The sequence below is a fragment of the Geotrypetes seraphini genome, chromosome 1 (genome assembly GCF_902459505.1).
Source record: "Geotrypetes seraphini chromosome 1, aGeoSer1.1, whole genome shotgun sequence".
Classification (NCBI taxonomy): Eukaryota; Metazoa; Chordata; class Amphibia; order Gymnophiona; family Dermophiidae; genus Geotrypetes; species Geotrypetes seraphini.
The window spans coordinates 179,084,909-179,106,280 of NC_047084.1; the positions used below are offsets into that span (position 1 = coordinate 179,084,909).

At 48.3% G+C, this 21,372-nt stretch overlaps 1 protein-coding gene across 9 annotated transcripts in view; it reads right to left on the reverse strand.

Moving 5' to 3' along the window:
• NEK1 (NIMA related kinase 1) overlaps positions 1-21,372 on the reverse strand; it is a 312,305-nt gene that overhangs the window by 45,208 nt on the left and 245,725 nt on the right. For 8 of the 9 annotated variants that reach the window (XM_033942264.1, XM_033942234.1, XM_033942206.1 and 5 more), the window contains 2 exons: positions 14,278-14,392; positions 13,273-13,370 (listed from right to left, as the gene is read on the reverse strand). In XM_033942264.1, coding sequence (XP_033798155.1) covers positions 13,273-13,370; positions 14,278-14,392 — 213 coding nt within the window. The remainder of the gene's footprint in view (positions 1-13,272; positions 13,371-14,277; positions 14,393-21,372) is intronic. The other variant, XM_033942215.1, reaches the window with a different exon arrangement.

The window sequence follows — 21,372 nt, forward strand, 5'->3', positions numbered from 1 at the left end:
AGACATAAAGAGCCACTTGGACCCGTTTTCGAAAAGAAAAAAAACTTGGAGCCGCAAAACCATTATAAAACAAATCTAACACTGCATATATTGTTTCTTATCTTAATGCTATATACAGGATCACTAAATTGAAAATAAAATCATTTTTCCTACCTTTGCTATTTGGTGATTTCATGAGTCTCTGGTTGCACTTTCTTCTTCTGACTTTGCATCCAATCTTTCTTCCTTTCTTTCAGCCTCCTGTATGTTTCCTCTCCTCCAGACCTCATTCTCTCCCCCAACTTTTTCTTTCTGTCTCCCTGTTCCCCCTTCTTTCTGTCTCCATGCCCTCCCCCAAGCCACTCGGTTTGCTGCCACCGCAATCGGGGAACAGCCCCCAAGCCACCGCCGTCCCAAGCTTTCCCTGCAGAAGTGTTGCGCTGACCAGCATTCCGCTCCCTGACATCAATTCTGACGTAGGAGAGGAAGTTCCGGGCCAACAAGGCATTTCTCCTCATTCCATCCAGCCTGAGCCCCATCTCTCCTTGATCCAGCATTTCCCTTCTGTGTCTGTCAGAATTACCATTCCACCTATTTTCCAGCATCACCCTTCTTTGTGTCCATCTCACCTATATCCCTATCTCACCACTTTTTCAGAATCTTCATTTGTCTCTGTCCTTGTCTTTACCCCATATTCACCATTTGCCCTTTCAATGTCTTTATCTCCCCCCCCCCCACACTTTTTCAGCATTACTTCTATGTCTCTTTTTCACCTCCTCTTCATGTCCCCTCTGTATCTCTATCCTTATTCAGTAGGTCCTGCTTACCCTTTCTCTTCTTTGTGTCACTATCTCCATTTTCAGTTTTCCCCCCTTTTCCTTTGTTACTGCACCCTGTAGCCAGAATCTTTCCACCCTCCCTCCACTCCGGCCCAGCCCAGTATGAAAGATTTCCTTTTGTTTCCCTCCCCTCTCTCTTTCTCTCTCTCTTCTGCTCCCTCACCCACGAGTCCTGCATCTGGCCCTCTCCCTTCTACCTGCACCTGGCAACACCCCCCTGCTCCGCGGCTCTCTTCAGCAACTCGTCAGCAGCGGTGATCAAGACAAGCTGCCGACATCGAGGCCTTTCCTCTACGAGTCCCGCCTTTGTGGAAAAAGGAAGTTGAAACAAGCGGGACTCGCAGAGGGTAGGCCCCGACGTCAGAAGCTTGTGTCGATCGCTGCTGCTGAATTGCCGAAGAGAGCCGCGGAGCAGGGGATGTGGCCGGAAGCAGGTAGAAGGGAGAGGGAGATAGGAAGGCTGTAGATCTCCGGAGCATGACACCGACCCCGGCCAGGATGATTTCTTTTTCAGGCACCTTACAAGTCCAGCGTCGCGGCGGGAAATAGCCATGCTGAGCAGTGAGCTCAGCACTACACAGATGAAAGCCTTGCTTGCTGATTGGTCCGGCGGCACGGCGGGGCGGGGCCGCCGGACCAATCAGCAAGCAAGGCTTTCATCTGTGTATGTGCTGAGCTCACTGCTCAGCATGGCTATTTCCCGCCGCGACGCTGGACTTGTAAGGTTCATGCCTGCGTGACACACTACCGGAGCCGCAGCAAAGGTGGAAAAGAGCCGCATGCGGCTCTGGAGCCGCAGGTTGCCGACCCCCGTCCCAGGGGAACAGTCCCTGAGCTCCCAAACTGTGAAAGCAGGCTGCAAAGCAGCCAACCCCTTGGAAGCAAACTCTGCACCTCAGAGTCTGCGATCTCCTGCAACCAGAGCTGTCCCCCAAAGGGATCCTCTGTACGAAAAAGAAAACACACCAAGTAGCTAAAAAATACTGACGTTAAAAAAACCCAAAACAAAACATGAGCAGAAAAGGCTAGCTCCTATTGTCTCGCTTGTAGGAAGACAACTGTAAGTTGGTGGGCAGTCTAGAGATCTCACGAGATGGAATTGACTACCCGAGAGTTCAGGAATAGAGTGAGGTTGAACAAGAAAGCAATGTTACTTACCGTAACAGTTGTTATCCAGGGACAGCAGGCAGCTATTCTCACTAGTGGGTGATGTCATCTGACAGAGCCCCGATGCGGACGTCTCACAAGCATACTTGCTTGAAGAAACTTCAGAAGTTTTGAGATGCCCGCACCACGCATGCGCGAGTGCCTTCCCGCCCGATGCTCCGGGCGTGTCTCCTCAGTTCAGGTAGCTAGCAGAGAAGCCAACCCAGGGGAGGTGGGTGGGACGTGAGAATAGCTGCCTGCTGTCCCTGGATAACAACTGTTACGGTAAGTAACATTGCTTTATCCCAGGACAAGCAGGCAGGTATTCTCACTAGTGGGTGACCTCCAAGCTAACCTCAATGTGATGGTGGGAGAGTTGGCAACTTAGGAGAATAAATTTTGTAATACTGTTTGGCCAAACTGTCCATCCCGTCTGAAGAAAGTATCCAGACAATAATGAGAGGTGAATGTATGAACCGAGGACCAAGTGGCAGCCTTACAAATCTCCTCAATCGGTGTCGATCTGAGGAAGGCTACAGAGGCCGCCATTGCTCTGACCTTATGGGCTGTGACCTTACAGGGAAGGGGTAGTCCAGCCTGGGCATAGCAGAAAGAGATGCAATCCGCCATCCAGTTGGAGATGGTACGCTTCGAAACAGGGCGTCCCAACTTATTCGGATCAAAGGAGACGAAAAGTTGAGGAGCAGTTCTGTGTGGTTTGGTGCGATTCAGGTAGAAAGCCAAAGCACGTTTACAGTCCAAAGTGTGAAGAGCTGATTCTCCAGAATGAGAATGAGGCTTTGGAAAAAATACAGGAAGAGGTATGGATTGGTTGAGATGAAATTCAGAGACCACTTTAGGCAGGAATTTCTGATGAGTGCGAAGGACCACCTTGTCATGATGGAATACTGTGAAAGGAGGGTCCGCCACCAAGGCTTGAAGCTCACTGACCCTGCGGGCAGAAGTGAGGGCAACCAGAAAAACCACTTTCCAAGTGAGAAACTTCAGCGGAGCCTTGTTGAGAGGCTCAAAAGGAGGTTTCATAAGTTGAGAAAGGACAACGTTAAGATCCCAAACCACTGGAGGAGGTTTGAGAGGAGGATTGACATGGAAAAGACCTTTCATAAATCTGGAAACCACAGGATGAGCGGAGAGAGGTTTCCCTTGCAGAGGCTGATGGAAAGCCGCAATTGCACTCAGATGGACTCGTATCGATGTAGACTTGAGGCCAGAATTAGAAAGGCGCAAAAGATAGTCCAGAACAGAAGACAGGGAGGCTCGTTGAGACTCCTTATGATTAGAAACACACCAGGTAGAAAATCTAGTCCATTTTTGGGAGTAGCATTGTCTAGTAGAAGGCTTCCTGGAAGCCTCCAGCACCTCCCTAACCGCCTGGGAAAACTGGCGGGGGGTCACGTTGAGAGGAACCAAGCTGTCAGGTGGAGAGACTGCAGGTTGGGATGGAGTAGAGATCCTTGTTGCTGAGTAAGCAGTGAAGGAAACATTGGAAGAAGGAAGGGCTCCCTGCTGCTGAGTTGAAGTAGAAGGGAGTACCAAGGCTGTCTGGGCCACCGATGAGCTATCAGAATCATGGTGGCATGGTCGGATTTCAATTTGACCAGAGTCTTTTGAATGAGAGGAAATGGAGGAAACACATACAGAAAACGATTCCCCCAATCCAGCAGAAAAGCATCTGCCTCGAGGCGAAGAGGAGTGTAGATCCTGGAGCAGAATTGAGGCAGTTTGAAGTTGTGGGGGGCAGCAAAGAGGTCTATCTAAGGCGTCCCCCACTGAGAGAAGATTTGATGAAGGGGCCTGGAATGGAGAGTCCATTCGTGAGGCTGGAGGAGACGACTCAAGTTGTCTGCCAAGGCATTGTCCTTCCCCTGATTATAGACAGCTTTGAGAAAGGTGTTGTGGTGAATCGCCCAATCCCAGACTCTGAGAGCTTCCTGACAAAGGGAGGCCGATCCCGTGCCCCCCTGCTTGTTGACATAATACATGGCGATCTGATTGTCCGTGCGAATGAGGACTACCATGTTGTGAAGCAGATGTTGGAAAGCCTGAAGAGCATAGAAAATCGCTCTGAGTTCCAGCAGATTGATATGGCACAGCCGGTCTGCACTGGTCCAGAAGCCTTGAGTGCGAAGACCGTCCAGATGAGCCCCCCATGCATAGGTCGAGGATTCGGTCGTGAAAACCTTCTGAGGTGGAGGGGAGTGAAACAGCAAACCTCTGGATAGATTTGTAGAGATCATCCACCAATGTAGAGACTGCTGAAGAGCAGGAGTGACTATGATGTGACGAGTCAGAGGGTCTGACACTTGTGTCCACTGAGATTCCAGGGTCCATTGAGGAATTCTGAGGTGAAGTCTGGCAAAAGGAGTCACATGAACTGTAGAGGCCATGTGGCCCAGGAGAACCATCATGTGTCTCGCTGAGATGGACTGGCGAGAAGACACAGACTGGCAGAGGTGAAGAAGAGCATCCAGGCGCTGTGGAGGAAGGAACGCTCTGAGTTGAATCGTATCCAGAACTGCCCCGATGAAGGGAAGAGACTGGGTAGGCTGTAGATGAGATTTTGGGAAGTTGATCTCGAAGCCCAAACTCTGCAGGAACCAAATCGTTGTCAGGGTCGCCGAGATGACCCCCGAAGCCGAGGTGGCCTTGATGAGCCAGTCGTCGAGGTAGGGAAATATCTGAAGACCCTGGTTCCAGAGTGCAGCGGCCACTACCACCAGACACTTCGTGAAGACTCTGGGAGACGAGGACAGGCCGAATGGAAGCACTCGATACTGCAGATGTAGATGTCCCACCCGAAATCAGAGGAACTGGTGAGAGGCCGGATGAATGGGGATGTGAATGTAGGCCTCCTTGAGATCCAGAGAGCATAACCAGTCGATCTGCTCGAGGAGGGGGTAGAGAGAAGCAAGGGTCAGCATGCAAAATCTCTCTTTGACCAGAAACTTGTTGAGGACCCTGAGGTCCAGAATCGGACGGAGGTCGCCCGTCTTCTTCGGAACAAGGAAGTACCGGGAGTAAAACCCCCGGTTTTGTTGGTCCACAGGGACTGGCTCGACGGCCCGAAGCCAGAGCAAAGCCTGAGCTTCCTGAAGAAGAAGGGCGGTCTAGGTCAAGTTGGAGGGTGGTCCGGGGGGACCCGATGGAACTGAAGAGAATATCTTTCCCTGATGATAGTAAGGACCCAAAGGTCGGTGGTGATAGCCGTCCATCGATGATAAAAATGATGGAGGCGACCCCCGATGGGAAAAACAGGGGATGGCAGAACGGGGTTGGTTATGCTCCCTAACAGAGAGTCAAAATGGCTGAGGGGCCTTAGGGACAGCAGAAGGCTGAGGTTTTTGCTGAGCCTTCTGTGGAGGCTGTCTCTTCGCTGGTTGTCTCGCAGCAGGAGCCTGCCTGGGTGCATAGCGCCGCTGATAGATCAAGGGCGATCGAGAAGGACGAGACTGCACAGGCTTAGGTTTGGGACGAAGAATGGATTGAAAGGATTTTTCATGGTCCGACAGCTTCTTCGTCACGTCTCAATAGACTCGTCGAATAAATCTGCACCCGCACAGGGGACGTTGGCAAGCCTGTCTTGGAGGTTCGGGTCCATGTCAATGGTCCGAAGCCAGGCCAAACGATGCATGACCACGGAGCAGGCAGCAGCTCGTGCCGAGAGCTCGAAGGCATCATAGGAGGATTGCATCAGTTGAAGGCGCAACTGGGACAGCGAGGCGACTACCTCTTCAAATTCAAAGCGGGCTTGAGACTCGATGTAAGGGGTAAACTTCCGAAGCACATGCAGGAAGAACTCCAAATAAGTTGCAAAATGAAAAGTGTAATTAAGCACTCTGGATGCCATCATCGAGTTCTGGCATATGCGCCTCCCGAACTTATCCATTGTGCGGCCCTCCCTGCCCGGAGGCACCGAGGCATACACCTGGGACGGATGAGACCTTTTGAGGGAGGACTTGACCAACAGAGATTGATGAGATAGTTGAGAGCCCTCGAATCCCTTGTGATGCACCGTTCGGTACCTGGCATCCAGTTTGCCAGGAACAGCCGAAATAGAGTATGGTGTCTCAAAGCACCTCATGAAGGTTTGGTCGAGTAGTTTGTGCAGAGGGAGACGAAGAGTCTCGGCAGGAGGATGAGGCAAATGCATGGTATCCAGGTATTCCTTGGAGTATCGGGAACCGGAGTCCAAGGTGATGTCGAGATCATCCGCCATCTGCCTGAGGAAAGACAAAAAGGACAGTTGGTCTGCCAATACAGGCGGCGGGACGGGCTGGACGAAGTCGAAGCCTCAGGGTCCAAGGAGACTTAATAATAATAATAATAACTTTATTTTTCTATACCGCCATAGTCAGGCGACTTCTAGGCGGTTTACATAGTAAGAAGGCTGGACATTCAGCGAATAACAAAGGTCTTAATACAATACAATACAATAAATCCGCATACAATACAATACAATGAGTCTAAGTACAATACAGTACAATACAATACAGTGAGTCTAAGTACAGTAACATAATAAGTCTAAATACAATACCATACAATGAGTCTAGATGCAATACAATAGTCTAAATGGGAAATTTACGTATTAATTGGTGATCTATGGGTAAAGAGTATCTGAAAGATTTAGAACTTCCATGAGTTGGAGTTTTAAGGGTAGAGGAGATCTGAATACATGAGGGGCTTCTTGTGAGAGAGAAAAGGCGGGAAAAAAGCGTTTACTGGGAGAGGAGTCCTAGTGAGGGGGGGGGGACCGTTTTAGTCAATGAATTTTGCGAATAGGGCGGTTTTGATCGATTTGCGGAATGAATTATAAGTCAGATTGGGTTCATTTATGTGGTTTTTCAGCTAAACTTGCTGTTTGTTCGCTTGGAACTTAAAGGTTCTGTCCAAGAAGGATTTGTATCTGCAGCCTGTAATCTTTGGGTAGGCAAAGATGTTTTTGTTTCTGGTTGCTCGTGTGGGGTTGTGTAGGATGAAGTGAGTTTGCAGGTATGAAGGTGCTAGTCCCCAGGCTTGTCTGAAACAGGTGCAAGCAAATTTGAATAGGATTTGCGCTTCTATTGGAAGCCAATGCAGCTTTTTATAGTAGGGGCTAATGTGGTCGTTTTTTCTTAGTCCGAAAATTAGGCGCACGGCGGTGTTTTGTATTAATCTCAGTTTTTTTATTGTTTTTTTGTGGGATGCCCAGGTAGATGATGTTGCAGTAGTCAAGAATGGATAAGATCAGCGCCTGAACAAGCAACCTGAATGATGTAGGGTCAAAGTATTTTTTTATGGTTCTTAGTTTCCATAGCGTGTAAAAACATTTTTTCACTAGTGAGTTTGTGTGGTCAGTCATAGCTAGGTGTGTGTCTAGAGTGATACCAAGTATTTTTATGTTTTTGGAAATTGGGTATTCGTGATCGTTTATTTTTATCGATGTTCTCGTAATTTTGTCATTAGGACTAGCCAGAAAGACTTTTGTTTTCTCTGTATTTAGTTTTAGTTTGAAATTAGTGGTCCATTTATCGATTTCGGTCATTGTGTTTGAGAGGTTATCTACAATTTCTTTTGTGATGTCGTTTAAGGGTATAAGGATGGATATGTCGTCCGCGTAAATGTAGTGTATTAAGTTTAGTTTTTGTAGGAGGTGACCTAGGGAGGCGATATAGATATTGAAAAGAGTAGGCGATAGGGGGGAACCTTGAGGCACGCCTGACGGGTTTTTCCATGGTTTGGAGTAGTTTCCATTGCTGATTACTCGGTAGGACCTGTTTGTTAGGAATTCTTGGAACCATTTCTTTGCCTTTCCAGAAATTCCCATTGCTTCAAGGCACAGTAGCATGATTTCATGGTCTACCAGGTCGAACGCACTGCTGAGATCTAATTGTAGAATCAGTGCGCTTTTGCCTTTGCTAAAGAGATCATAAAGGTGGTTCAGCAAGGAGGCTAAGACAGTTTCTGTGTTGTATCCTTTCCTGAATCCTGATTGGTGTTCGCTAAGGAGGTTAAATTTGTCCAGGTAGTTGGCTAGTTGAAGGTTGACCAATCCTTCCTGTATCTTTGTGAAACGGTGAATGCTTGCTATGGGTCTGAAATTGGATGTCAGAGATGAAGAGGCTTTCTGATCTTTGGGGATTGGAGTGATTAGTATGTGTCCCATTTTTTTGTTTAATGTTCCGCTTGCAAGGGCGGATGTTATCCATGCAAATAGTTCCTATTTAAATTCTGGGGGGGCAACTGTCATGATTTTAGGGGGACATGCATCAAGTAGGCAGTTAGATTTGGTGTACTTGTTGAATAAATTTAGGAACTGCTGCCAGTTTGGGTATTCGAGGTGGTCCCATATCATGTCTACTCTGGTGTCTTGGTCATGGGGTTCTAGGAATTGAAGAGCATTTGATGTGGATGTGGGTAGAGTTGCTCTTAACTCGGCGATTTTATTTTGAAAGAAGTTGGCTAGAGTTTGTGCAGATGGAGTGGGCTCAGTGTCCTTTTTCAGTATTTGTGTTGTATCGGTTATAGTTTTTACTAGTTTGAACAATTCTTTGCTGTTTATTTTTGAAGTACCAATTTTTTTTGCGTAATGCTTAGTGCGTTTTTCTTTGATCTGATTTTTGTATATTTTCATTTTTGTTTCCAGTTTGTCCTGTCTGACTCATTGTTTGTTTTTTGCCAGATTCTCTCCAATTTTCTTAGTTCCTGTTTGGTGGTTAGTAGTTCACAGTCAAACCATTCGTTTGGTGGTCTATTTTTCTTTTTGTATGTTTTATATGGTGCTATTTGGTCTAAGAGTTCTTTGCTGTAAGTTTCCCATCTTGTGGGGAAGTCCTGAATTTCGTTGATTATGGGCTTTAACTCGTAGTGGGTCCAGAATTCGGTTGGGTTAATAATGCCACGGCTGGTTATTGTGTTCGTATTGACGTTTTTGTGTTTTTGTTGTGTATTCTGTTTTAGCCAGTGCAGATTGAACTTGCCAATGTAGTGGTCTGACCAGATACATTTTTCCCAGGGTCCTGAGTAATATTGTATTTTGGGGTCTATTGTTTCTTTGTGGGAGAAGGTGATTAAATCTAGTTTGTGTCCTTTTTCGTGGGTTATTTCTGCGTCTGGGTTTGGAAAGTCCAGTGACATTAGGAAGTTGGCGATTTCCGCTATTTCAGGCTTTGTCTTTTGCTCTAGGTGAGTGTTTATGTCTCCCAGAAGCAGGTTGTATGATCCTTTTAAGGTGGATAAGGTGAGGAATTCGGCGAATTCCTCTTTAGCGTTTGACCATTTTTTGGGTGGGATATAGAATAAAGTTGTAATTAATGATTCTTCTAACTGTGCGTTAGTGATTTTGCAAGTTAGTATTTCAAGGTTTTCTGACGATTTGGAGTCGGTCTTGATGTACTCGAAGTGTTCTTTTAGGATGATCGCTAGTCCTCCTCCTTTTTTCCAGTTTCTTGATAGTGGGATAATTTTGTATCCCTGAGGTAGGATTTCTTTCATGATAGTGTCAGTGTCAGAGATCATCCATGTTTCTGTCAGAAACAGGAGGTCAGGTTTTGTTTGTAGTATCCAGTCATTTATTATGTGTGCTTTGTTTCTCACGGAGCGGGTATTTAGGTAGTATCCCTTAATGTTTTCGTAGCTGTTTGCTGTATGGATTTCAGAATATGTTAGCTTTTTTATGTTTCTGTTGCAGAACTTGTTCTTGTGTGGTTTGCGGTGTTTGCGGGTGGTGTTTAATACTGTGATTTGGTGAAGGTCTTGTTTTGGCTGGTTTTGTAGGAATTGTAGAGGGTTGGAGGGCTTAGTTAGTTCGACTGGTCTGAGCCAGGAGATAGGGTAGGTGTGCATAGGTTGAGGGGGTTGTCTTCATTGCCCCAGCATTTAGAGCAGAATAGGTATAGGATCCCTAAGAGTAGTTGTTGTTTATTGCAGATTGCCATATTGAGTGATAAGTGTGCGGTTCGGGTTGTGAAAAGAGGGGACTGTTGCCTGGCAGGGTGTGTCAGTTCATGGACAATAGAGAGAGGGTAAAGGTAGAGTGAAACTGGTTGTGTAGACAGAGTAAGTTGAGTGTAAGGAACTGAGTTGAATTGTGAGAGTAGGTTAAGTATGAGGAGAACTTACGGTGAGAAAATAGCGAAAGTTTATATCTGAGTAGAAGGATAATAATCATACGGTAAAGTATATGGAGTAAGAACAGCTGTGACTGGTTGTGCAAGTAGTACCAGATCATGCAGTAACATACAGTAATTGTTCATGCAATAATTGTTCATGCATTAATTGGACAGGTCATGCAATAACAGGTTGTACATGCGGTCGCAAGCTATTCATGCATTAGTTGGTTATACGTGCGGTTATATATTATTATACTTATGAAGCATTCGGTTATACATGCGGTTACATAATATGATATCTATTAAACATGCGGTCTCAGTCCGTACATGTTGGCTATTTGTACTGGACCGGCAATATATATACAGGACAGGCAGTATACTATTGTACATGCGGTCTAAACATGCAGATTCGAATTCTGAGGAGTACTTATCGTTGTTCTTGAATTGTGCTTTTCGCTCCGGTGCTTCGCAAAGGTGCGTGCTAAGGTGCACGCGCCTTTGCCGTGCGCCTTAGCCAGCGCACCGAACGGCTGCGTGCCGTTCTCTCAGGCAAGTTAAATGGTTTCACCGAGGGGGGGCGGAGCTGGCTCACACGCCCGGATTGGAGGGGGGCGGTTTCACTGGAGGCTCCGTGGAGGAGCCGGCCCCGAGTTGGAAATTTGCTGCCGATTGCAGCTGTGGGTGTCCGCCGAGGGTCTGAGTAGAAACGGCCTGAAAGCAAACTGAAAACAACTCTGCCGGTTGCAGGTTCAGTTCTTGTGATCGACAGGGCGAGAACGAGCCATAAGGATCCTCGTACTCCGAGCCCGGAGGAGGAGAGACATCCGAAGAGGAATACCCCACACGAGGGAGCTTGTTCTGAGGCGAGACTGTAGAATGCCTAGAGGAATGCCTCGAAGAATGCCTGGACCGATGCCCCTCCCGATGTCTCGAAGGAGATCTGGATCGGCGGTGCTTAGACTGGTCCCCAGAAGCCTCCAAGGAGTAGATAGGGCTCGAAGCAGTAGAGCGAAGAGGCGGAAGATTCGACGCCTCTCGAGACGCATTCCATGCCTGATAGGGAGTGCGGAAGAACTCCTCTCGGCGATGCCCAGGACTTCGACTACCCGAAGGGAGGAGCCAAACATCCTCGTCCGGAGGTGTAATGGGCTCTAAGGGAGGCATGTCACTAAACGAGGCCTGCCTCGAGGGCCCGGCCACCAAGCGCCACTCCTCCTCCCCGAGCTGCGAGAGCGAGCGGCGAGGGGGAGGAGGAGGGGGCGGCTCGCCCACCCCCAGGAGGAATCGGTTGATCACCCTGGATCGTGGCCAGCCACTTGGGCCCCATGGTGGTCATAATGTCAAGAAATTGAGCCTCCATAATTGACCGTAACGAAGCCGACAAGGAGGGAGCCGCACCCGAAGTGGGATCTCCTGAACGGTTTTCGCGGTCCCGAGTGGTCGAGTGCTTTGGCTTAGAGGCCTTCGGCACTTTGATAACCACCGGTGGAATGGTGAGAGGAGGTACCTGATCCGAGGAGACGGAAGAAGCAGAAGGCGGAGGAGGAGGAGCAGCAGGCAGGGTCGAAGCCGGAATGAAGGAGGCCGGCTTCAGGAGACCCAACGCAGCAGGAGCAGTGGAAGGCTTCGCGGGTACAGGCGAAGCGCTGGTCGAAGTCGAAGGTTCTTTAGCAGCTTCCATCTTGAACATCGACTCCCACAAAAAACAGCGACGTTTAAAAGCACGTGCTGTGAGAGTGGAACAAGGCCGGCACGATTTCGGAATATGTTCTGGACCAAGACACTGCAGGCAGCGTCGATGCGGGTCCGTCAACGAAATCACGCGATGGCACTTGCTGCACTTTTTAAAACCCGGTAATTGGCCGGGACATAGACCGAAAAAGCTCCGCCGCAAGATCGAAGGAGCGGGGCCTGAGCCACGCGGCCGACCTGGTCCAATCGCCGGAAGAAATTTTTTTTTTTTTTTTGAAAATAAGAAAACGAAGAAAGAAAACACACGATAAAGAGCAAAATAACTCAAAACCGCGGGGAATAGAAGGCAAAAAACACGGGTTCAATTAGCGCAGATTTGAAGTAAAACTTCTCAGCTCCGCGGAAAGAAAAGAACTGAGGAGACACGCCCGGAGCATCGGGTGGGAAGGCACTCGTGCATGCGCGGTGCGGGCATCTCGAAACTTCTGAAGTTTCTTCAAGCAAGTATGCTTGTGAGACGTCCGCATCGGGGCTCTGTCGGATGACATCACCCACTAGTGAGAATACCTGCCTGCTTGTCCTGGGATAATACATCTTACAGCTATATCATGAAAACTAATATAAGATTGCTGGGGGCAGAACAGTGAAGAAAGGTGCTGCTGAAAAATTGGCAATTGTTTTATTAAAGACTTTAAACAGAAGGTCATGTAGAATTTGCCATTAAGTATTCTGTTAGCAAATATTGATGCTTGAAATAAATGTCTGCCAAACTTGACTACTAAAAGAGTTCTAACTCAACACTGGCTGGTGTAAGCATTCTAGGTACCACATGTGAACCTTCAGTCTTGTGCACCCCATCATCAGAAATACCTAAACAATTGACCCGCTCTCCCTCTCCCTCCCCCCTCCCTATTCCACCTGAACTTACAGCATTGTTATAAATATAATCTGCTATCTTCATCTTATCGTAACTTTACGTTGCTATTTATCCCCAACAGGTCCTGTCGGACATTATCTACTAAAATGTACATATTACATTTTCGCTCAGCAAATTGTATTTCTATACTATTGCCTCCTGAGGTCTCTGATCTCTGTATTTCCTCTGAATATCTACTTATTGTATTTCGCTGAATGTCCAGCACTCTTGATTGTAAACCGCCTAGAAGTCGCAAGATTGTGGCGGTATAGAAGAATAAAGTTATTATTATTATTATCATTATGGACCTCCCAACAGGAACAGTTCCAGCACCATCCTTCTAGCAGTGGTAACTAGCATAGAGCTTTCTCCTTTAAACGTGGTGTCTCTTAGCACAGCAATACCTAATCTGCACAACAGAAGTGCAATGTACGTGATGAGAACTGGCCAACAGTAAAAGTTGTGTTTTGTTTGTTTGAAGCTAGTAAAATTATCCTGGAAATCGGAGATGTAATTACAACATTACATATATGGACTCACCACACACACTTCTGTCTTGTAGGGGTAGAAACACCACACAAGAGTTACTGACCTCTTCTAGCATCATCTTGCAACTGTCCCTGCTGAAGTTTTACTTCCTGAGATTTGTTTTCCTTATCTTCTTGAAGAACACTGCCCTCCGGTGGGCTACTGCAGAACATAGCCAGAGAGATAAAACAAAATGGCAATTATTTTTTTTTTAGATTGTTGAATTTTATATTTAATTAATTTGTTTTCTATCCCGTTGTTCCCAAAGAGCTCAGAACGGGCATGCAAAAGTTCATACAAAAGTAACATTTAAAATTATTAATGATACGTATTTGATGACAAAGTTGAAGTCAAGTAAACAGAGTTACCTGAAGGAAAAGCTACAGTATAACCGTAAATATTAACTGGGCTGAGCTTTCATATTTATAAAAATAAAAGTTGATAGTACAAATATGAGTAAAAAGATGGTGATAACTGGTACACAATTGAGGGTTTAAGAGCCAATTGTATTAATATAAATAAAAGGAAATTGTACTTAATACCACATGAGATATACCAAAATCACTGAAGAAGTCGTGGATGGTTCTAAAATAAAATTGTTAGAAGATTTATTTAAAAATAGAAAAATTTACAACTAAATCCATTCCTGTACAGGAGGAAAATGCGGCAACAGAAGAACACGGTAGACAAATAGACTTCTGTATTTCTTTTCTTTAACCGGTTAAGAGTGTAATTCCATAAGCTTCACCTCTTTCTTTTATCCTTTCCACTCCCCCACAAGAGACAAAGCCTGAAGCAAATCTTAGTTAATAAGGCTCTGGAATTATTACTCTGATGACAAATGTACAAATCATCATGCCAACAAAGTTTCCAAGAGGTTGATCAGAGAAAGAATGTGCATTAATTCAAACCCTTTGTCTCAACCTCCAAGGAGGAAACATACAATCATCAGTATTAATATCTTATACTGGTCTTTTGTATTGTCTTTCCTTTTCTCTATTTTACACATTACAGATTACACCCCTCAAATTTCTTGCATTTGACAGAGAACACACCGTCATTTCTTTACCTCTTTCCCTCTGTCCACCCCCTGATAACAGAGATGTGGCATTCTGTATGTTTTTCTCTGGTTTGGGTCTCAACTTCGCCAAGTATTTCAATCTCCAAATCTTCAGGATCTAAAGCTGAACAAAATGCAAACAAGTCATCACCACATACAGCTACTTGCAAGCAAACATTGTGGTCCCCCAATGCTTATCTTGGCCATCTTGTTCCATATGACTACAGTAGCTGTATGTGTTTAGAATGCTTTGTTAAGTTTCCATGTGCTACATGTACCATTTCTAAGAGGCACAGCAGAGGAAAGCAGTCATGTATAGATTTAACCTTCATTTGGCCTGATTCCAAGGCATTGCTCTAAGTCAGTGTTTTTCAACCTTTTTTGGGCAAAGGCACACTTGTTTCATGAAAAAAATCACGAGGCACACCACCATTAGAAAATGTTAAAAAATTTAACTCTGTGCCTATATTGACTATATATAAAGTAATTCTCTTGAATAGGAATCAAATAAACACAAAGAAAGTATTTTATAATGCTGCCACCGCCAACAACACCGTTGGCGGCGGTGGCACTCAAGTGGCTAAAGAGCCGCAGTTTGCCGGCCTAGGGACAACACTGGAGGGTGGCCAGCTGTGCACCCCCTTGGGACGTAAACCCGGGGTGGGGCAGACCGCCCCCCCCCACCCTGGTATGCCACTATCTGTACCTCACTCCCTCCCTATGACCAAAAATTCTCCTTTCTTCTATTCCCCGTGTACACAACCATCTCTTTCCCTCCCTTCCTCTCTCCAAAGTCCATGCCTTCTGTGTCCAAACACTCATTCCCTCCCCCACCTCAGCATCTCTTTCCCAAGTCCATTTCTTCTGTGTCCAAAAACGCATTCCCTCCCTCACCTCAGCATCTCTTTCCCTCCCTTCCTCTCTCCCAAGTCCATTTCTTCTGTGTCCAAAAACGCATTCCCTCCCCCACCTCAGCATCTCTTTCCCTCCCTTCCTCTCTCCCAAGTCCATTTCTTCTGTGTCCAAAAACGCATTCCCTCCCCCACCTCAGCATCTCTTTCCCTCCCTTCCTCTCTCCCAAGTCCATGCCTTCTGTGTCCAAAAACCCATTCCCTCCCCCACCTCAGCATCTCTTTCCCTCCCTTCCTCTCTCCCAAGTTCATGCCTTGTGTCCAAAACGCACTCCCTCCCCCCTTTTGTGTTCCGTGTTTGCCTACCAGCCCATCTTTGCAACTTTCTCAGCAAAACAAAGCTCAAGCCGCGAGGCTTGTCTTCTGCTTCCTGTCTGCCCTGCCGCACACAAATAGCCGAACGGAAGTATTCTCCGACGTCAGCGCTGACGTCGGAGGGCAGTCTTTGCTTAAGCCCTCCCTCTGACGTCAGCGCTGACATCGGGGAACGCTTGCGATCGGCTATATGTTAGCTGCAGGGCAGGCAGGAACAGAAGACGAGCCTCGCGGCTCGAGATGTATTGAACTCCGCGGGTCCCCCGTCCAGCTCTCTCCTGTCCACGTGGGGCGGACCGCCCCTCTCCCTAGACTGGTGGTACTGCCCTGATGGCGGCCCTGACCGTACGGCACACCAGGCAACATCTCGCGGCACACTAGTGTGCCGCGGAACAGCGGTTGAAAAACACTGCTCTAAGTGATCACCTAATCTGCCAGTTTAAATTAAACACCAAGGGGCAAATAATTAAAAAAAGTCCCAAAAATGGCCTAAATCTGTACTTGGACGATCAAAAAGACAGATCATCCAAGTACGGATAATCAAAGCTGGTATTAGATGTATCTAAAACCAGCTTAGGCCTTTCCCCTGCCACTGAACGCTTAGAGCGAAAAGAGGCATTTTTGGAGGAGGTGAAAGGGCAGGAGGTGGGCCAACCTAGACTTAGTTGTACAGCAAGTATAACCAAAAGTTTAATGAGGTTGCCCAGTTTTGACTTAGACCAAGTCAAAATAGGTATAAGTTTCAAATAGGGGCTGCTGAGCTAATCACGGCTTCTGTGATCAGCTCAGCAGCCCCGGCAACCTACCCACCCCCTGCCTCAATCCCCACCCCCGAAATGCCGTGAATACCAGTAGGAGAGATGCCCAATATCTCCTGCCGAGGCGCACCCCGACACCCTTACCACCTCCTGCGAATACTGGAAGGAGAGATGCCCAATCTCTCCTGCCGAGGTGCAGCCCCGACCCCCCCCCCCCGAATACCAGGAGGAGGGATCCCAGGCCCTACTGCTAAGGCGCTCCCCCAGGAACCCCCCCCCCCAACAACACCGGCAGGAGGGATCCCAGGCCCTCCTGCCGAAGATGGCCCCCCCCCCCCCGCGAATCCCCCACCACCACCCTGGACCCCTCCACACTAACCTTTAATGTTGGCCGGCTGGATAGCCCGCCTTACTCGGAATGATGGGCCTACCCCTTCCCGGTGCATTGTGGGATGCACCGGGGAGGGGCCTAGGGCCTGATTGGTCCAGTCACCTAAGGCCCGCCCATAGGAGGGGCCTTAGGCAACTGGGCCAACCGGAATTGGCTCAGTTGCCTTATGCCCCTCCTATGGGCGGGGTCTTTTGGCACATGGGATGGGTTGTCTCTTACAACCCAACCTAAAACTGCTGGGAATAATGATAGACAAAGGCTGCACCATGCAACTTTAAATCAGCAAAACGGTTCAGAAGGCATTTGCAACCATGCAAAACTTAAGACAAATCCAAAAATACTTCAACAGCGAACAATTCAAACTCATAGTACAAGTGCTAATCCTAGGACTCCTGGACTACTGTAACATATTTTACCTGTCATGCCCTGCCAACATGCTAAAACAATTACAAACAGTCCAAAATACAGCCCTAAGACTAATATACTCGCTGAAAAAATACGACCACATTACCTCAGCTTTCCAAAACTCACACTGGCTCCCAGTACAAGCACGCATACAACACATACAACTGCACCCTAATTAAAGCCTTAGATGGAAATGGACCAAGCTATCTGAACAACCGCCTAATCAGGAAAAACACATCCAGACCAAGTAGAACTCAAGCACACTTTACCCACCCCCCAATAAAAGGCATGCAAAGCAAAAAAATATATGACGGTCTACAGTTGGATTACTGTAATTCTGTTTATGTGGGCATTAAGCAGGGCAGTCTAAAACGACTGCTGTTGATACAGAATACGGCAGCAAAACTCATTTTTGGGAAAAGAAAGTACGACCATGTCTCTACCTTGTTGAGAAAGCTTCACTGGCTTCCGGTTCGCTTTAGGATTCAGTTTAAGTGTGTATGTATTGTCTTCAAGTTTCTTTATGGAATTTTTGACCCTTTTGTTCCTTATATTGGAATACTTCTAGATCTTGCCACTTGAGAATTATACAGAAATATAAACTATCGTTCCCTTCTCTTAAGGGAACTAAATCTATTGGAAAGCTTAGCTAATCTCTTGTGTTTAAACTGATAGAAATTTGGAATAAACTCCCTGACTCTGCAACAATTCCGTAAAGTTCTAAAAACATTATTGTTTTCACAATATTTTAATGACTTACTTTCTGAATCGACAAACTATTAGTGTTTTAACACCTTCTTCTTATGTTCACATTTTGCATGTTACCTGATTTTAATTATTTGTGAACCGAATCGAGCTTTACCACGAGATGACCAGGTATATAAACCGAAGATTAGACTAGACTATACGGTCTAATAGCCACCAGAGCATCAAAAATAGACCAACACCTCTCAAATCTACTGACCACGATGCCCAATTACAAAACATTCAGAGAAGAACTGAAAACCATGCTATTCAAGAAATTTATCAAATGATCTAACCATATCGACCCTTCCCAAATCCCAATGCATACTATAGCTATCTCCCTGGGAATGCCCAGTCTAATATCTTGTTGTAAACCGCCTAGAACTGAAAGAAGATAGAAGACATTAATGTAATGACTAGGGAGTCAATTCAGAGCAGTTTACATGAGCTTCTGTAATGGTGTTACAATACATGAGCTTCAATAATGATGATATAATAGAGTTAGGGGGTTCATAGACAACGGTGCGAAAGACAAAAGCGCGCGCCAACAATTGAGCGCAGCGTGCGCCGCCGCGCCGCTCTAAATTACAGTTTTTAGGGGCTCCGACGGGGGCTTTTGTTGGGGAACCCCCCCAGTTTACTTAGGTTGTAACAATTTTTTATTGACATGAAAAAATATAAGGCACGCATTAGTGAATTCAGCAACAACAAACGCCAGCTCAGAGAAAAAGATACATCGGCTGCATACACCAAGACAATCATACCAAAGCATGTCACAAACACCAACCCAGAAAATCTCCCACCATCTCAAGGTCCCGCCTCCCCCCAAACCTACCCCCCATCAACACCCCCCCCGACCCCCCTAAGGGAGTGGAACACCGGACATAGAAAAGCACAAACCCAATTCCCCCCCCCCCAGGGTCTGAACTCTGATGACCCTAGGGCGACAAACCCAACTAGGCATCCCCCTCCCTCTAAGCAGAGCCCCTCCAGCCCTCTACAACCCCCCTCCCCCCCTCAAACCCCCCCCAAACCCCAGAGCAGAGAGACGTCGAGATCCAGAGCTGGCCAGGAGAAAGCCGCTTCAAGTCAAGGTGTTCAGGAGCAGGCCACGCCCCCTAGGAGACAAGGAGTTGACATATGGGTCCCAGATCAGCAAGAAGCTCCGCCGACGCTTAAGGGAAACCCCCACCTCCCGGGCCTCACAAAGAACCAACTCATGGAGAAGAGCCCTCAAATGCCAAAAAGACGGAGGACTCGAGGAAGTCCACTGCTGCATGATACAACGCCGGGCCAGGAGACACACCTTACGACACAGCCATCGAGCCCCCGGAAGCAAGGAACGAAAAGCTCCCGGTAAATCCAGTACCACCTGCTCAACCGTGCCCTCTACCGACGACTCCAAAAGCGAGCTCAAATAGGAGACAACCTCAGCCCAAAAAGCCTGCGTACACCAACAAGTCCACAAAGCATGCGCAAACGTGTTCGGATCTCGACCACATTTAAAACACAGGGGAGAAGCAACACCCCCAAATTTGAATAGTTGAGCTTGGGTGATATACCCTCTATACAAAATGCGAGCATAACATTCCTGCAACACAGCTCCTTGAATTAAACGCGGCAAACCTGCCAGATTCCGGGAAACCTCCCAAGTACCAAGGTCTAAATGGAGCTCTGAGGCCCAACTATCCCGAACCCCCGAACAATGCCTAGGAGCCTCAAAAGGAAGCAAAGCCCGATATAAAGCGGACACTGAAGTCTGAAAAGGCTCCACCTGGGCATACAGATCCCTAATACGAGCCCCCAATGGGTGCTGAAGGGCAGTCCGGGAAAGTGAGAATATAATGTTTAACTTGACAGTAAGCGAAAGTGTCCCCCCAGCAGTGCCCCAACCGCTCCCTCAAATCCGCTAAAGTGCTCAGGTCCCCATCGACGGTCAGCAGATGTTCTACCAAATAAAATCCCAATGTTTTCCAACGACGGAAATTCGAATTGTCTGAGCCCGGTACAAAATCTGGATTGCCCATCAGGGGCAACAGCGCAGTCACCCGCGGGTCCCCCCCCAGGCGCCGAACCAGACCCTCCCACGCCCCACGCATGGAAGCCAAAAGAATTGAGCCCCGAACCTCCCGTGGCAAGGCCCCCCCCGGCAGGTGAAGCAAGGCTAGGAGAGAATACGGGGCGTATAGAATAGTCTCAAGCGAGGTGGGGGTATATTGAGAATCCCCAAACAACCAATCCTTAAGATGCCGCAAAAGACATGCTAAATTATATAAACCAAAATTCGGAATACCAAGACCTCCCTGCTGCCACCCCCCCACCAAAAGATCACCTTCCCTGCTCCAGGATTCGAGGGCAGAGCGGGTGAGAGAGGAGGCGCTGGGAGTCTCAGCAGCAGCGTGCTGAGACGCAGGTAACCAGCGAAGGCGAGCGGCAAATCATCTATTCAGTAGGGGTAGGCGAGAGTAGCTCCGCCCACCCCCACCGCGTCAGCAGTAGGCGCCCGGGCTCCCCTCCTTAAAAGGAGGCGGGCCGACGGTCCAGCCACTGCTCCAGGATTCGAGGGCAGAGCGGGTGAGAGAGGAGGCGCTGGGAGTCTCAGCAGCAGCGTGCTGAGACGCAGGTAACCAGCGAAGGCGAGCGGCAAATCATCTATTCAGTAGGGGTAGGCGAGAGTAGCTCCGCCCACCCCCACCGCGTCAGCAGTAGGCGCCCGGGCTCCCCTCCTTAAAAGGAGGCGGGCCGACGGTCCAGCCACTGCTCCAGGATTCGAGGGCAGAGCGGGTGAGAGAGGAGGCGCTGGGAGTCTCAGCAGCAGCGTGCTGAGACGCAGGTAACCAGCGAAGGCGAGCGGCAAATCATCTATTCAGTAGGGGTAGGCGAGAGTAGCTCCGCCCACCCCCACCGCGTCAGCAGTAGGCGCCCGGGCTCCCCTCCTTAAAAGGAGGCGGGCCGACGGTCCAGCCACTGCTCCAGGATTCGAGGGCAGAGCGGGTGAGAGAGGAGGCGCTGGGAGTCTCAGCAGCAGCGTGCTGAGACGCAGGTAACCAGCGAAGGCGAGCGGCAAATCATCTATTCAGTAGGGGTAGGCGAGAGTAGCTCCGCCCACCCCCACCGCGTCAGCAGTAGGCGCCCGGGCTCCCCTCCTTAAAAGGAGGCGGGCCGACGGTCCAGCCACTGCTCCAGGATTCGAGGGCAGAGCGGGTGAGAGAGGAGGCGCTGGGAGTCTCAGCAGCAGCGTGCTGAGACGCAGGTAACCAGCGAAGGCGAGCGGCAAATCATCTATTCAGTAGGGGTAGGCGAGAGTAGCTCCGCCCACCCCCACCGCATCAGCAGTAGGCGCCCGGGCTCCCCTCCTTAAAAGGAGGCGGGCCGACGGTCCAGCCACTGCTCCAGGATTCGAGGGCAGAGCGGGTGAGAGAGGAGGCGCTGGGAGTCTCAGCAGCAGCGTGCTGAGACGCAGGTAACCAGCGAAGGCGAGCGGCAAATCATCTATTCAGTAGGGGTAGGCGAGAGTAGCTCCGCCCACCCCCACCGCGTCAGCAGTAGGCGCCCGGGCTCCCCTCCTTAAAAGGAGGCG